Source organism: Drosophila subpulchrella, chromosome 3R, assembly GCF_014743375.2.
Source record: "Drosophila subpulchrella strain 33 F10 #4 breed RU33 chromosome 3R, RU_Dsub_v1.1 Primary Assembly, whole genome shotgun sequence".
Lineage (NCBI taxonomy): Eukaryota > Metazoa > Arthropoda > Insecta > Diptera > Drosophilidae > Drosophila > Drosophila subpulchrella.
The window spans coordinates 13,779,333-13,795,219 of NC_050609.1; the positions used below are offsets into that span (position 1 = coordinate 13,779,333).

The following is a 15,887-nucleotide window of genomic DNA, read 5'->3' on the forward strand; positions in this document are numbered from 1 at the left end:
ACATATTTATTTTTTATTAATTCAAATAATAATAATGTTGATGGGTTACACTGTTTTTAAATGCACATGTCTAGCTTATCCAAGCCGGTAAGCTTATAAGGTGACGCAATAAAAATTTATTTTTGATTTTTTATATTTTCGCGACTTATATGTGTGGTAAAACAGCTTATAGTAAAGTAAACCCTTTTAAATTAAAATTTAACAATATTATAATGTATGTTAAGTATTACTCCATAGTGTTTCCAAAGCTTATCAATATTTTATACAAGGCGAAAACTTCTGACGTCACACGATACCCAAGCACGAAACCACCCCGCATTATCCAACACCCTGCGCTGGCGAAATAAACAAGTCAAGTCGGCATAGAATTTTCCATAAGTCATCTTTGAAATAGAATTACCGGTTGACTCCGACATGGGCGATGCCGACAGAGCGATGAACGAACCGGAAGCGGCCAAATCAGTAGCCGGAATCCAGGTGATTCCCGCCGAGGATGTGGCCTCCATCGAGGAGGTAATCACCATCGACCCGGAGTGCTATGAGCTGGATCTGAATCACCGCCGCATCGAGAGGCTGGAGAACTTCGAGCCCCTCACGCGGATCGAACGCCTGTTCCTGCGCTGGAATCTGATCAAGAAGATCGAGAACCTGTCCACCCTGAAGACACTGATTGAGCTGGAGCTGTACGACAATCAGATCACCAAGATCGAGAATCTGGATGATTTGACCAACTTGGAAGTGCTGGACATCAGCTTCAATCGTCTCACAAAGATAGAGAACCTCGACAAGTTGGTCAAGCTGGAGAAGGTATACTTTGTGTCCAATCGGATCACCCAGATCGAGAACCTGGGGATGCTCACCAATCTCACCATGCTGGAGCTGGGCGACAACAAGCTGAAGAAGATCGAGAACATCGAAATGCTGGTGAACCTGCGACAGCTCTTCCTGGGCAAAAATAAGATAGCCAAGATCGAGAACCTGGACACACTGGTCAATTTGGAAATCCTCAGTCTGCAGGCCAATCGTATAATAAAAATCGAAAATCTAGAGAAGTTGAAAAACCTCCGCGAACTCTACATATCAGAAAACGGGGTGCAAACCATTGAAAACCTCGACGAGAACAAGAATTTGGAGACCCTCGACCTGGCCAAGAACCGATTGAAGGGCATAGCCAATCTGGAAAAGCTGGAACTTCTTGAGGAGCTCTGGCTGAATCACAACGGGGTGGACGACTGGAAGAACATCGAGCTGCTTAAGGTGAACAAGGCGCTGCAGACCATCTACCTGGAGTACAACCCGCTGGCAAAGGACGTCCGCTACCGCTCAAAGCTGCGCGACATCCTGCCGCAGCTAGAGAAGATCGACGCCACCCTGTGCAAGATGCCCGGGTCCTAGATGGATCCTTTGTAACCCTCGAAAGACTAATCCACGGCGTTGCGCCAATACATTTATATTGATTAACTTTGGAGAAATGCGTTTAAAATATACATGAAAATTAACCCATTTCAAAGAGGCTGCTATGTGTTCTAGATACCATCCTTGTAGATATCTTTGCGTCGAGAGACTCTGTAACTAGAATTGACGGAAATAAATCACTCAAAGTAACGTTTACATAATGAATCAGGCAAATTACCCTCCCAGTTTTATCAGTACTTCTTACCTATTTTATAATTTTGTTCCTGTAATGTCGTTTTTCGTATTTCCAATTAAAATAAGTAAGAATAAAAGTATTGTGTTTGCTTTTTGATACTAAACAATTTGTCATTTATTAGAAAAAATACAATTTAACATATAAGAGTGCATTTAACGAAATACGAAACTTGTATTTGTATTGATATTGTTCTATTGAGTGAAATCACAGAGCTTATTTGATAAGTAACCATTATAATTGTCTTTTGCCTTCTCGATTTCTTTTTGTGCAGTTCGTTGAGCAAATAAGCTTATCATTTTGTATTATTTTTTGTTTTTTGTTGATCGCTTTGCAAACAAAGAGTGTGAGGCATCAAGTGTTTACTTCTGGAGCAGAACTTCAATTTGAAACAGCGTAATAGTCTGAAGCCTTGACATTATGAGGACCTCCGTAAAAGTCCAGCACAAAGATATTACTAATGTCCAGTTCACAAAGGTAGAAATTGTGGGCTGTGAAATAATGAATATTAGCAAGTTTTTCAAGTTATACACACGTAATTCACGATAATCAATATTAGAAGTGGACAGTTGCAGACTAACCTTTAATCCAATTATCGGCAGCTGGATGACGTTTAACGAAAGCATCCTTTGCGGGCTGATAGCTTTGGTCACTGGGATCCATCTAAAGATTGACATAGAATTGTGTTTACAAGGCAGATATGATGCGATTTATTTTATTCATACTTTTTGGACCTGACCGCTGATCATGGAACGGGCACATGTAGGCTCCATGGGATCCTTGCCGCCATCCCTGCACCTAAGGGTCTGCTCATCACTGAACAGCAATGTCACCTTGTTGTCCTTTTGCCAGTCGGGTCCAGTGAAATCCAGATCGGTCAGCAGAAAGCGAATCCTTCCAGTGGAGTTACCATTGGCATCGCTATCATCTATGGATATAATGTTGACCATGGGATATCCCTCTACTAGTTTATTGGTGGAGAGACTTCCCAAGGCCGCCCAGTTAGCTCGATGGACCAAATCCCTGGCGATCTTGGCGTGATTTAAACCCTGCAGTCGTTTGAATTCTCTAATGGCCCGGGCATCTTCTCGCGGGGAATATCCAAAACTGGGATTTGGGATCACGAAGGCCAATATCAAGGCGACCAATATTGAAGGGCAGGGTTGCATGGCTGGACTGCAAGTATAACGAAAGATCACTGATCACTGAAAGATCGGGATCAGGGTATTTATGGGCACAAAATTCGCGCTGGCCTTATCGTTCCACGACATCTTTGTCAATGTAATCTCAGACGATCCTCACTTTTAATACTTTCCGTGAATCACGTATGCATGTGAATAAAAAACAAAGCGGACTACTGGATAGCATTGACCCTTTCCGCCTTTCTCCGTCTTCCATTTTACGCCGTATTCTGCACCCACTTCCTATATATACTTGACTAGCCTACCTAGGATCTAGAGTACTGCTCCGCCTATCGGTACTTCTACTTTGAGATTTGTTTGTAAACTGACTAGGCAACTATTGCACTCTTATTATCAGCTGTTTCGAGTACAAAGAAACAGATACTAAGGTTTGAGGAGGTACCTCGGGTATGGTGAGGGTGTATATGGCACACGAAAAACCAGCTGTTTGGGGTTTTTTAACTTTGAAACATTTCCTAAGTGCTGGAGAGATTTAAATCCTAAAACTGGTTATAATTCGCACTTACAAATCGGACTAAATTTGGAACAACCTTTTTTATAATTGAAAAGGAACATGTAACTAAAGGAAGGAAATGCTGTAATTAAAGTTTGAGTAATTAAATTAATATTGTTTAATCACTATCCGGAGTAATAATTTTAAACCTTGTTAGGAGAACCCCGAAAACTAGTTCCCCATTTTACAAAATGATGAGCCCAAGGGTACCAACTGAATGATCATCCAACACAGTATACGCAGCATTGCCAGTTTAAAATAAACCCGACTGCTATGAAACTAGAGCTGGATCCAGAACAGACCGTGTTTAAAGTATTTTAACATTTTCTTTCATTTTATTCGCAAATATGTAGGTATGCTTAAATATGTTCTTTTTCTTTAGGAGTATCATTATATTTTGACTTGTTCTTGTTTACCATATAACTTGTACATTTCACTTTCATTTAACTTGACCTCATTTAACATTTATTGTTTCTATTTGCAATTGGCTCGAAATTCTGCCAACTTCTGGTTCTGTATATCCACCGTGTTCTTGTGTGTTCGTTATTCTAAAGTGCGGTTATTAGTTTAACATTTATTTGTATTTCTGTTACATTTACGTTTTTATTTTTGTACCGTTGGAAATATACTTTTGTTTTCATATTATTAGACATTTTTGTTGTAATTAAATTACGTTTGCCAGATTAGTTTACCCTGCCGCATACAGTTTGTTTGAAAAATATATGTACATATCTCATGGAGTCCTGAAATAAATATGTACGCATAGATCTCGAGTGTTTTCTCAAAAAATAGAAGTGTAAAAGTTGATCGTACGTGTATAGTGTAAATATGTATGTATGTAAAAGATTTAAAGTTAGTTTCGTTGATTTATTGATTTTGTTAAAGATTTGTTTAAAATTTAAAGCCCATTTGCGTTGCATTGCAGCGGAGTGTAGCTCAAAACTGTATCATCCTTCTTTGTTTGCGTTTCAAGATATTTAGCTTACGATATAAAAATAAATAAATCGATTTTTGTAACTTTTTTGAGCTGATTCAATGGAGTAGTACCAGAATGGCAGATCGGAGCTTAAAGTTGTTGAACAATAGTGTTTTGACAGTGGAAACTTGGTAAAGATTGGATATTTTAATGAAAATGTATAAAAATAATTTAAAATTGCATTATAAGTGGGAAGATAGGGCTTTCAGTATTATTTTTAAATTGTATTTTGTCAAAACACTTTTCTCCAATCTTCTGTATTGTATTATCAAACTTCGCTTGAAGAACAGCAACTCTGAGTCCGTGTTACCTCTAGATATCTTTTACGCTTATCAGTTATGTGGCATTATACAATATTTATTTACGTTTAACTCTTTTTACTTGCCATAAAAATATCGTTGATTATGGTTATGATAACTAAATGCATTTAAATCAACTATAATATTCAAACAAATCAATTACAGACACACCAACATTAAAATGATGAAGTATACAACATTATCTTTCGCTAATTTAATGCCATAATGCCCAACGTGCAAATGGCTGTAATGGTTATTTTATGCTTAGACTAATTACAAAATGCTGCTATAGCTACTCCCAGACAGGCCGATCTCCATAGTCCGCAAACATACGTTTAGCACCGTATATATGCGAAAAATGTAGGCATGCCTGGAGGAGCCACAGAAAAAAAACATTGCAATTTTCTCATTTTAACAAAATACACACAGTTTAATACTTTTTGCTTAAATTTTTTTTTGCGCTTGCTTATACAAAATACATCTACGATTTATGTGTATACAGATTAATAATTTCTTAAACATTTTTGTTTAGTTTTAATTTTTTTTCAAACAATTCCTTGGCGCTTGCGTATTTTACGTGTAGTTTTGAACGTTAGATTTTGCTTTCTCGATGACCAAAAATCGAACAAAAGGTTTAAAGCTTTCAATTCACTTTCGTTTCGTTTCGCGTGTTACATTTTTGACTAGCTTGGAAGCATGAGTTAAATTAGAACCTAAAGAGTGGACTCTGAACTGGACTTGAACACAGAATGAAAAGCAAATCGGGGCAGTTCTAAATACGCGGGACATTGGTATAACGTGTTAAAGCTATCGTTTTGTCAGCCAACGCACTCCAGTCGGGTTAAGGGATCAAACCACAGTAGAAGGTTAAAATATCCGCATCGGATTCAGAAATTATTCAGGGATCAGTTATACATTTATGTGAGCTTTGTCAGATAACGTAATATGCTTGTAAGTAAAATAATTAGAACCTTTATCAAGCACATCCCACGTTTAGAAAACCTCTCTTGAATAAATCTATCTACCATCTATCGTGGTTTTATCCCCCAATAATTGGGATTATGGATGGGGGCAGGATCTCGTCCGTTAGCTGAGATCGCACCGTTAGCGACGGTCGCTGCTTCTGGATGTGGATCCGCCTGCTGCTGCCGCTCCTCCACCTGCACCACCACCATTTTCACCTCCACCGGGCGCCTGGTTCACCGTCTGCAGCTCATACTGGTAGTAGCAGTCGCTGCCCACGTAGACGGTGCGCCAAACGCCGTCCACATCTCACATCTGGCGGTACGGGGAGTGCATTTTAAGCCACTGCAATACCAGCGACGGGCCGCCCGCCTGGATCTCCGGGGGAATCGTGCTCAGCGGGCACTTGTCAATGTTCAGATACTTGAGGTTTTGGCACAAAGCCAGCTCAAACGGCAGCTTCTCCAAACCGGGATTCTGGTTGATGTACAGATTCTCCAGGCTCTCCAGCGAACCAATCTCCTCGGGCAGAAACTGCAGGTTATTCTCGCTTACAGACAGGTGAGTCAGGTTGCCCAGGTGGCCGATACTGCGCGGCAGCATGGTGATCTGATTGGTCTGCAGGATCAATCTCTGCAGCTCGTGCAGCAGTCCAATCTCGTGGGGCAGCACCTCGATGCGATTCTCTTCCAGGTCAAGTATCCTCAACCTTCGGAGATTGCCAATCGTATTTGGTATCTTCTTGAGCATATTATTGGACAGGATAAGTATCTCGAGGTTCTGCAGGTTCATGATATCATCGGGTAGCTTTTGTAACGCATTTGTAGCCAGATTCAGCTCCACCATGTTCACCCAAGTGCCGATATCCAGTGGCAGAGCCGTCAGCATATTTTCCTTCATGTTTAGCTTGGTGAGACCCTTGGCCCTCGAGAAAATGCCATACGGGATCTTATCAATCCGGTTGTGCTCCAGGTTGATGCTATAGACATTGGTGAACTGCGCTGGACCGCCTGTGGGATAGCTGGTAAACTGATTCCTCGACAGAGTAATGGTAGTAAGTCCGCTCAAGCTGGCCAACATTCCGTCTGGAAGCTGGGTTATGCCATTGCCCTCCACATTGAACTCATCCATGCTCTTGCAGTTCTTCAAAGTGGCTGGCACGCTACTCAATCGATTGTACCTCATGCCCAAACGCACCAGGGACTTGAGATTACCAATGCTATCGGGTATGTCCAGCAGTTCGTTGTGCTGCAGGTCCAGGGCGCTGAGGTTCACACAGTTGCCAATGTCCTCGGGCAGGTGCTCCAGGTGATTGTGCGACACGTCCAGCGTGGTGAGGTTCACCAGCGCTCCAATAGCGCTGCCCAACTCCCGGATCTTGTTCTCCCGCAGACTCAACATGGTCAGGTTGACCAGCTGGCGGAGATCATCCGCCACGGTGGTGATTCGATTGAAGCGCAGGTAAAGTGTGGTTAAGCTGCGCAGCCGGTAGATCACCGGCGGGATCTCCGCCAGCTTGTTGTGCCGCAAATCCAGCACCTTTAACTGGCTGCAGTTCTGCAGAGACTCCGGCAGTGAGGTCAGCGAGTTCTCGTTTAGCGCCAGGTTCCGCAGGCTCACCAGACAGCCGATCTCCGGCGGAAGCTGCCCGATCTTGTTGCTGTACAGGTAAAGTTCCGTCAGATGAACGCACTCCTTCACTGTGCTGGGAATCACCGTGATTGAGGATTTACTCAGGTCCAAGCGCTTGATGCCTGCGGGGAAGCATATGAAAACATTATAGGTATTGTATTACAAAGGATTAAAAAAAAAATATATTCTTCATTCTGAAATTCATTTTAAAAAAATGGTTTTTAAAACTGTTTCTATACAATTTTATACAGTTGAATTGGTTATTAAAATAATTATAAATAAGAAGTAAATTAATTAACTAATGCAAAACTTAATCGTATAAAAAACCATATATGTATATCGACGAATTAATTATGGAAAAATTTGATTGACCCGTGCTTCTAAAAAAAGTGTATTTTTCTTTTTAATTGGGGGTTGCTGATAAGCGTTATAACATTGATGTGTCATGTTTATTAATTCACTTAGTAATAATAATCGAAAAGCACTTGCCTTCATCGCGACATCGCTGCAGGGCCTTGATGACATCCTGGTCCGCCTGGATGGGCTTGCTCTTCTTGGTGGTGGGCTTGGGCTTATTCGACTCCGGATGCTTCACGGTCACCATTTTGGGACGCGTTTCGGGCGGCATGATTGCGTTGTTTTCGTTGTTTAGCTGGCTATGGCCGTTGCTGCCAGTTGGCTGATGACAACCGCCGGTGGATGCACTAGCTCCGGCTGCCCCGTTGGCCGGACTGTTGGCGTTGGACAGCTCCTCCGTACCGGAGATGGCACCTGCTGTGCCCGATCCGCCGGCAAAGCAGAGTGTTGGGGCCTCGGAGGATCCCTCAATGGACTTGCTGCCGCCGCCGCCGCCGCCGTTCCCGCTGCCTCCGCCTCCTCCTCCGCCGCCCTCTGCTCCTCCGCCCGGAACTCCGCCGCTCCTCTCCGCCTGTCCTGTGGACGATAACGATGTGGTCGATGCCGTTGCGCCCGAAGAACACAAGTTCATAATTTTGCCCAGCTTTGCGGTCGGCGGCGACAATGCGTTGCCCAGAAGTGTGCCCAAGCAACAGCAGCAGCAGCCGCAGCCGGAGGAACTCGTTGCTTAAACCTTGAATAACAATAAAAAAAAATCTGATCAATAAATGTATCCAAAAAGTAATCTTTGTATTTTATTTTTTCCTGTGTGCAATCGCAGAAAAAGAAAAGGCCTGGATAAAATACACCCGCACTCGTTTATGGCTGCACTTTATCAATTGTGCGTCAGCCGGTTGGCAATCGCATCGTGCGTCATCGTCATGGTGGTACCACCCACCCATCCTCCAGCCCCAATCCCCAATCCCCAGACCAAGCCCGAGCCCCATCTCCACCCACTCCACCTCCAGCCGGGCTTTATTACTTTTGCTTTTGTTTGTCAGTCGCCGTCGCTCCTTATTAACCAGTTGACCATAAAGTTTTCAGAAACCCTACACGCAAATCAATAATTAAGCATTCCAACAGTGACGTCAAAATAAGGCAATCAAGAATGTTATCGCTGATGTTTCTGACTATGAAATACCCAGTATTTCAATGAGATCATAACTATATAGGATACGAGAATAAAAACCATAAAAACATTTATTAATTTTATTTTATATATGGTTTTATCGTAGGAAAAGGATCTTCCTACAAGGATCTTCTTACAAGACTTCCAAACGAAAAATAATTTATGCTTTCCTTAGGTTGATGGTAAGTTATTATGAGATAATAGCTATTTAAGAGAGTTTATTTAAATATTAGAAAAAAAAGTACGCATGTATAGATAAGATAAGATAAAAATCTCTTGCTCTGCGGTCATTAATTAAATTAAATTTCACTTTGTTCTGTGGAGACTCGTGCTCTTTAGAATCTGTGATACTTTAAAAGTTGTCAATGCCGCGGGCCACGTGCAGGAATCGCAACCCCCGTTCCGCCACCCACGCAGCAACCTTGCCGGCCCCTTTACACCCACCACCCACTGCTCACACACCCACAACGTCACACACGGAATGCTCCTGGTATTTTAACGGCAAATGTCAAGGTCAGTCAGAGCGGGTGTCAGGCGATTCCTGGAAAAGGCAGAGCCAATGCCAAAGTCAAAGGTTGAAAGTGCACCGTTACGATACCATATACCAAGTACCATCTACCATACCCCCTAGAATACCGGACGCAGCGTAACCCGAACTGGATTGTTATTCAAAGCGAAAATTGGGAGACACGCTTCTCGGATTTCAGAGATTTAGCATATGCGAACAATGCACATTGAGGGCAATTTTGAATAGTCGCTCAAGTGGAAGATACACCGAAAAAATCCTGATTTTGATGCTTGATGATATGTACTTTAGGTATTAAAAGTAAGAACGAAATGATGTATGTATATTATTCCACATTGTTATCATGCTATTAAATTTGAATATGATATCAGTACAACTCATACAAACACGAAGCAAATTTTAGTGGTTAGGTCTATATAATAAAGTAAATATTCCAAGACATGATTTATTTGTGGGTAAATATCTAGTGCAAAGATATAGTTCTCAGTGTGTCGGGGATTTGATTCGACTGATCTGCTAATGCTGGGGAATTGTACGCAGCTTACGATAAAGACCCCGTAATGATAGATATAGACCCCGAGAACTGACAGTCTGATTCATGGTAAATTTCCATTTCTTTGATTGCCATTGCACTGGGGCTCTATTGTTGTTATTGTTCTTTTTTTCGCCTTGTTTGTGGGCGGGGAACCAAACATAAATCGGCACAGACACACATACATACTATATGTGCACTCGAAGACACACAGGAGCACTCGCAATGATAGCACCAATTATAAGGAATTCAACTTACTACTTTCACTTAGAATGCCATTAAAACTGATTCTTTATTTTGCTGATTTCTTCCGATCTATGGACCACTGCACGCATCGTTCTGACAATAATAATATTGTTATTTTATTATTCAATTTGCACCAGTGTGACCGCGGAACTGGGGACAAACTATACCATCCGGTCTTAAGAATTCTTATACAAATATACCGAAAATATACCAAACGGTAATACTAAAATGTAAAGGAGGGTGTATCAGCTGTTAAGTGTGTGTCTCCGCTAACGGCTTCTGTTAACTCTACACTGCTAGAAAATCTAGCCTTGTCGAGCTCTTAGAAATATTGTATGTATTTAACCAAAATACAAGTATATAAAAATATTTTATTTAATTTATGGATATAATACAGCAAAGATAGTAATATTGATAAGAAATTGCACACATATTTAATAATTTTAAGATGTTTTAAAGCTCATGTTGTAAAGCTTTTATGTGTGTTTTACCTCAATGTATACAACGTTAAGTTGTTTCGCAAAATATAATAACACAAGTGTTATTAATGTTTTCATTGCTGTTCTTTAGGCAATTTCTGTGTTTTTAGTATAGAAGTATAGTAAGCTTGATGATTAACTAACACTTAACGTAGACTTTAAGATAAAGACCTCTCGTGTAAACAACAAGAACGCCAAAATATATGCAACAAAATGTGGCCCACACACAATCGCACACACATGGGGATGTTATACATAATTTATGATACGCAATTAGCTGACATTGCAATGCAGACAATGATTTCCCCCGCTTTTCTCGGCGAATAAGCAACAATTTCGGGATCTTGAAAAACCAACCTGTTATTGAATCTCCAAGCGAGAAAACTTTTCAGCCTTCAGCGTTCAGGAAAAGCACTCGAGTATATGTGGATTATATCCCTTGTGCTGCTCCTGCCTGCCCAAACAATTTTTCACTTGCGCCAACCAACGTTGACTTTTCTCTACTTTTCTTTTTCTTTCCTTGGTTTTATATCACTGCCACAACAAGCTCTTCACTTTCCTTTTTTATTACACTTAAACTAAAATTTGTGTTAATTTATTCGTGCGACTTAAAACATTAACGATGTCGTACAAAAAGGATGGCTTTTCTGGGAAAACAACAGAGGAAAATTGGCGATTTTCGTTCGCGGAGGTGACGTGACGCGTGCCTAGAGAGTTGAGAGTTACACATAAATACAGCATTAGTGGCTGCTGGTATATATCCTGCCCGTTCGCATCCACACGCGGCTCCTTGCGCCACACATCGCGTATACGACGCGTGCGCCGTGGTCAGCTGGCGCCCTCAGGCGGCGGCAACCGGCACCTTGCCGCTTTCGAAAAAGGACGCTAGATTAGCAGTTGCAGTTCGTCGTTGGTGATAAATTCACAGGCCCTCTCCGCTACAATGCGATAATCTGAAAAGGGGATTGTAATAGAATCAATATACGATTTTTATAACATACTTCTGTAGATTTCCACATTTTCTAAATAGTTCAATCACTGTTCCCTTTCATAAGAAGTCTAGGAAATCACTTTCTGACTACTTTCAACCTGTGTTTATATCTTGACCGTTAAATATTATTATATTTTTAGACTTACCCTTCTGGTATTTGCAGTTGTACATTCGCATCACACAACTGCTGGCAAAAGAGCGAAGACAACCGTCTAGGACGTCCAAAGCACACACTACCCGATAGCCCATGGGACACACATCGTGACACTTCTTGGAACCTAAGGTTGAAAATATTGTACCAAAATACTCAAGGTTATACGGATCTTGACTTACCCGTCAAGGCAAAAAGATGTCCCTCAACTGTGGTAAAGATCCCTAGTAGCACACAAATGAGGAATATTTTGTTGCCCAACGTGCAGACTATTTGCATTTTTACTATCCAACCGTTCCCGCTGTTTGCCAATTTCGTATTAAAATTTAATTCCACACAAGTTTTCAGAGACTGTCAAAAATAATATTTTGTATATTTCGTGTTGTCAATTGTGTCAATATTTATACAATTCTTAAAAATATCCAGCTGCTTCTCCTGCGCCTGGTAATCTTCCCCCTACCTCCTGCATTCATCCGAGTCGCGTGTGCATCGACCTGTCGCGTCTTTCGTCCACACTGGTAAAATAATATAATATTATAATAATAATAATAATAATATAATAATAATCAGGTGTATTGCATTTTTATGCTTTCATCTAACCTTCCCGTTTTTGGCAGGCATGTTTATCCATTTCGCAGGGATTCCTGTAGGTGCATCGTATCTCCCTGCCGTTTCTCACGGTTTTTCCGCAAAGGAATTCTATACCACTTCTTGTGCAATCTTGGTTGCAGACCTGTGAGTTTGAAATTCCCAGAAAAGCCAACAGAACAACCAGGAGGATCCACTTCATTATGAGACGAGAGGTTTATAAAACTGTCCCCAGCCGCTGCCTTAATTTAGTTTTATATGTGATCAGATTTAGGCCAGCAAATGAACTCGATTCGAAATCCATATTGTCAGATTGAAACAAAGGATTCGCTCCCATAAGCCGATCTATATTTTTAGCACGTGTAACTACGCCATTTACATTAAATATGTATGTCATAAACAAGACGATCCAGCGATAATATTAAGTAAATAATAAATAAATACATTTAAACGAACATATAAATAAGTTTACTTTTAGGCTTTTTAAAAAATGTTATAAAGGTTTTGGCATACCGAAATCGTTAAAGTTCAAATTTCGGAAACATTTTCGATAATTATAGTATTTTTATTTGAAGTGTTAAATAATGTTTATCACTAACTAAATCTAAGGACAGGGGCCGATCGAAGGATCACCAATATATGCTGAAATTTATGAAAACAAATATATGATGTTAATAAACTGATTTAAAAGTTGTCTTACCATTGGAATTTTTGCAGGCATACTGGTCTAAATGACAGCGGTTCAGAAAGGTAATTTGTTGATCTCTTTTAACCCCGTTGCTGTCCACATAGGAAAAAGATGCACAAACTTGTGTCCCACCTAAGGGACAGCGACCTCGGCAATACACCATGCATTTATCTTGAGTAGTTATAATCAAAGCTGATAAAAATTTTGTTAGATATACTTCAGATAATCGTTGTTAATATCTTTTTAGACGTACGTCGCAAGCATTGGTTTTCCCTTTGGCAGTTGTGGGATCCTAAATGACACGAGTTCTGAAAAACGCGGCAAACTCCTTCCGAAACTGTCCAGATAATATTCCTGGCATAAGGATCACATCGAAACTGTAAGTTACAAGCTCCGGAACAATTTCTGAAATGAGCAAAATTTATACTTAGAAATCCACAAAGCAGAGCCCCGAGCAGCAAAAGCTTAAAAACATCCATTATTATAATAAGTGATCATCCTACATATGTCAGATTATATAGCCCTGGATCTTAAGATAATGAAATTTCAGCTGAGCAATTAGGTTTTTGGGTAAACAGGTAATGTGAAAGTGTCTGCTTTGTTTGATTCGAAATATTGTGTGGATAAAGTACAAAAATAATTCAAAAATCATGACTTAAAGTTGAATACTTTCTAGATTCATAAGTCGTTATGAGAGTATGGTCCACTTGGATAAATATGCATTTTTAAAAATATTTATTGATAAACATTTGTTTTATATATTTATTTTACGTGCAGCGTCCAATGCGTGGTTCGTTTACATAGGCTGCAATGAGGTTTGAATAAGTAATATTGGCGAAATAGGATAGACTTACCTTGAGCGTTACGACAGGCATAGCTGTCCAGTCCGCAACGACTCCCGAAGGTCAAGTCCCGACCACCAGTAGTTCCATTGCTGTACGTATAGGGAAACCACGCGCACACTGGAGGAGCTCCCCGAGAACACATCCTTGGGCAGTATATCTCCTTCATACACTCCTCCCTTGAAGTTGCTACCATGGCTAAAAAAATAATAATTTTATCATTCTTAGGAAGTTGTATATCAAACTAAATAGTAGTTCAACTTACGTGGCAAGCATCGATTAGCCCTCATGCAATTTTCATTTCCAAAGATGCAGCCGTTCTGGAAAACGCGACAAACGCGATCTACTACTGTCCAGACCAGATCCCTAAAGTAGGGATTACATCTTGCACGAAAAATACAATTATTCGAGCAGTTTGTTGTTTGGGCTTCATTCAGGTGGAATAATCCGCCCAATAACACGAACAATATCGAGAACTTAAAGTACATGTTGATAAAGATGAAAACAGGTGACTGAAACTCTTTCCGTTGTTCTTACTCTTATATATTTATAAAGATTAACTCATCAGAACCAAGTGTTTTGAACTCGATCTTCAACAATTAAATCCCTGTATAAACAGCTGGAAATAATGTTATGCCCTCTGTTAAGTTAAACAACAAAGTCATTTATGCATTTCGTGTATATGAATAAATAGTATTACTTAACTGGCTGCAACGTTTTTTTTACAGTCAAAACAGTATCTTTTCTAAATTTTTTGGACTATTATTAATAAAAGCGTCGTTAGCCTTAAAAGTGATGTAAGCCAAACATTCATTTAGATTTACAGTACCGCCGAATCAAATCGGCTTAAAAATGAAACCCATGTCAATTGGATCTTTTTTGCCCCAGAAAAGTGAAAAAAAGGAAATCCACCAGAGACTATCATCTTCTTCGATTGCAATAATCGTCTTGAGTTTTTGAAAGTCATTGCCTTTTCGAGTTTCCGGTTTTTGCTTTCCATTCGAAAGTAAAATCTACGCACGCGCAATTTTTCGCTTTTTGATTGACTTTGTCTCGGGAAGGTGTATTAATTCGGCCAAAGAGAAAAAAGGCAGCAAGCAAATGTTTGAACCCCTTAAGTAATAAATCTTTGGCTCTGTCAGCTTGGCGACACCGCGTGCGTATCTCGTTGGCCAACTTCAACGCCCACCCGTCGGTCGGCTTTTTTTTTGGTTTTGGCCCGGTCCAGCCGAAAAGACATGACAGTCGACAGGTCGCAGCCAAGTGAATGGGAGCTCTGAGTGTTGGGAGCACGGAGCGCCTGGCATTATTTTCGCCTTGCTTTGGCACTGGGAACTTCATATTAAAACACCAAAAAAAGTCCACTTACTTACCATTTAAATAAAATATTTTCAAAATAAAATTAATATTAATTTCAATCAAGCATTAAGGGAATAATAATACAGACCGCAATCAGTGATTATAATTGCACACGGCTTAGAATAAACTCTTTATGGTTTCATGGTATTACCTTAAATAAGTTGTATTTTCATTTTTTTTAACTGTTAATTTTATAATTCTTTTTTTCAATGTTTATAACTGCTTACGGCTTTCAATAAACTCTTTATGGTTTCATGGTATTAGCTTTAATACAGAAACACGCCTTCTATTCTTAAACCCCGTTCGGAAATCCACTCTGTAAGTGCGAAAGTTTTTCCGATTGAACAGTCGATATACACATCTACCTGGCTTATATCGGCATGGATCATTGGTGTTATTAAAGCCCTTCAAAACACGAACGTTTTTATTGTTTCTAAGACCATGCTTGAAAGCCACTTTTACAGGACGTCCCGTTTTCCGATCTTCCAGCAGAAATACAACATTATGACGCTTTTTTTCACCCGTCCTCTTCTGCACAACGTAGTAGTTCTTCTTTGGATAGAGATATGGATAGCACTTTTTACACGATGATCTTCGAGATTTGGGCTGGGTTCGCATATGATTTTGTGGGATATTATTGGATGCCTCATTATCTGCGTAATCACTAATGAACTGACCGAGTGTCAGATTCATGACCGCCAAGAGCATCCACACCCACACAGCAGGCATGACCGACTTTCAATTGGA

The 15,887-nt window shown here is 40.3% G+C and overlaps 7 protein-coding genes across 10 annotated transcripts; 1 reads left to right on the plus strand and 6 right to left on the minus strand.

The window, feature by feature from the left end:
* The first annotated feature begins 328 nt into the window (after positions 1 to 328).
* LOC119546421 (protein phosphatase 1 regulatory subunit 7) lies at positions 329 to 1,510 on the plus strand. The gene has a single exon (XM_037852690.1). The coding sequence runs from the start codon at positions 415 to 417 to the stop codon at positions 1,393 to 1,395; it is 981 nt and encodes a 326-aa protein (XP_037708618.1). The 5' UTR covers positions 329 to 414; the 3' UTR covers positions 1,396 to 1,510.
* Positions 1,511 to 1,735: 225 nt separating this feature from the next.
* On the minus strand, positions 1,736 to 3,226 carry LOC119546430 (protein CREG1). 2 transcript variants are annotated; one of them, XM_037852702.1, is made up of 4 exons: positions 3,096 to 3,226; positions 2,374 to 2,824; positions 2,230 to 2,311; positions 1,736 to 2,139 (listed from the first exon to the last, which is right to left on the minus strand). In XM_037852702.1, the coding sequence occupies exons 2-4, from the start codon at positions 2,815 to 2,817 to the stop codon at positions 2,030 to 2,032; spliced, it is 636 nt and encodes a 211-aa protein (XP_037708630.1). In that variant the 5' UTR covers positions 2,818 to 2,824; positions 3,096 to 3,226; the 3' UTR covers positions 1,736 to 2,029. The 2 variants fall into 2 exon arrangements, with proteins under 2 accessions (XP_037708630.1, XP_037708640.1); XM_037852712.1 differs by lacking the exon at positions 3,096 to 3,226 and adding an exon at positions 2,951 to 3,074.
* Positions 3,227 to 5,019: 1,793 nt separating this feature from the next.
* Positions 5,020 to 8,233, minus strand: LOC119546414 (leucine-rich repeat protein soc-2 homolog). The gene is made up of 2 exons (XM_037852679.1): positions 7,703 to 8,233; positions 5,020 to 7,335 (listed from the first exon to the last, which is right to left on the minus strand). Exons 1-2 carry the CDS (start codon positions 8,199 to 8,201, stop codon positions 5,891 to 5,893), a joined length of 1,944 nt encoding a protein of 647 aa, XP_037708607.1. The 5' UTR covers positions 8,202 to 8,233; the 3' UTR covers positions 5,020 to 5,890.
* Positions 8,167 to 12,038, minus strand: LOC119546459. Its single transcript, XM_037852742.1, has 4 exons — positions 11,846 to 12,038; positions 11,659 to 11,790; positions 10,879 to 11,474; positions 8,167 to 8,303 (listed from the first exon to the last, which is right to left on the minus strand). The coding sequence occupies exons 1-3, from the start codon at positions 11,940 to 11,942 to the stop codon at positions 11,407 to 11,409; spliced, it is 297 nt and encodes a 98-aa protein (XP_037708670.1). The 5' UTR covers positions 11,943 to 12,038; the 3' UTR covers positions 8,167 to 8,303; positions 10,879 to 11,406.
* Positions 12,039 to 12,119: 81 nt separating this feature from the next.
* On the minus strand, positions 12,120 to 12,453 carry LOC119546468. The gene is made up of 2 exons (XM_037852753.1): positions 12,264 to 12,453; positions 12,120 to 12,178 (listed from the first exon to the last, which is right to left on the minus strand). Exons 1-2 carry the CDS (start codon positions 12,451 to 12,453, stop codon positions 12,120 to 12,122), a joined length of 249 nt encoding a protein of 82 aa, XP_037708681.1.
* A 142-nt stretch (positions 12,454 to 12,595) lies between these two features.
* LOC119546444 (salivary glue protein Sgs-5) lies at positions 12,596 to 14,301 on the minus strand. 3 transcript variants are annotated; one of them, XR_005219171.1, is made up of 5 exons: positions 14,047 to 14,301; positions 13,794 to 13,979; positions 13,193 to 13,344; positions 12,952 to 13,131; positions 12,612 to 12,893 (listed from the first exon to the last, which is right to left on the minus strand). XR_005219171.1 is itself a non-coding variant. In XM_037852725.1 (3 exons), exons 1-3 carry the CDS (start codon positions 14,267 to 14,269, stop codon positions 13,707 to 13,709), a joined length of 447 nt encoding a protein of 148 aa, XP_037708653.1. In that variant the 5' UTR covers positions 14,270 to 14,301; the 3' UTR covers positions 13,658 to 13,706. The 3 variants fall into 3 exon arrangements, 1 of the variants encoding a protein (XP_037708653.1); XR_005219172.1 differs by lacking the exons at positions 13,794 to 13,979; positions 14,047 to 14,301 and adding an exon at positions 13,367 to 13,541 and having other exon boundaries at positions 12,596 to 12,893; positions 13,193 to 13,293; XM_037852725.1 differs by lacking the exons at positions 12,612 to 12,893; positions 12,952 to 13,131; positions 13,193 to 13,344 and adding an exon at positions 13,658 to 13,744.
* A 944-nt stretch (positions 14,302 to 15,245) lies between these two features.
* On the minus strand, positions 15,246 to 15,884 carry LOC119562925. The gene has a single exon (XM_037876076.1). It carries the CDS (start codon positions 15,867 to 15,869, stop codon positions 15,393 to 15,395), a length of 477 nt encoding a protein of 158 aa, XP_037732004.1. The 5' UTR covers positions 15,870 to 15,884; the 3' UTR covers positions 15,246 to 15,392.
* Positions 15,885 to 15,887: the final 3 nt, after the last annotated feature.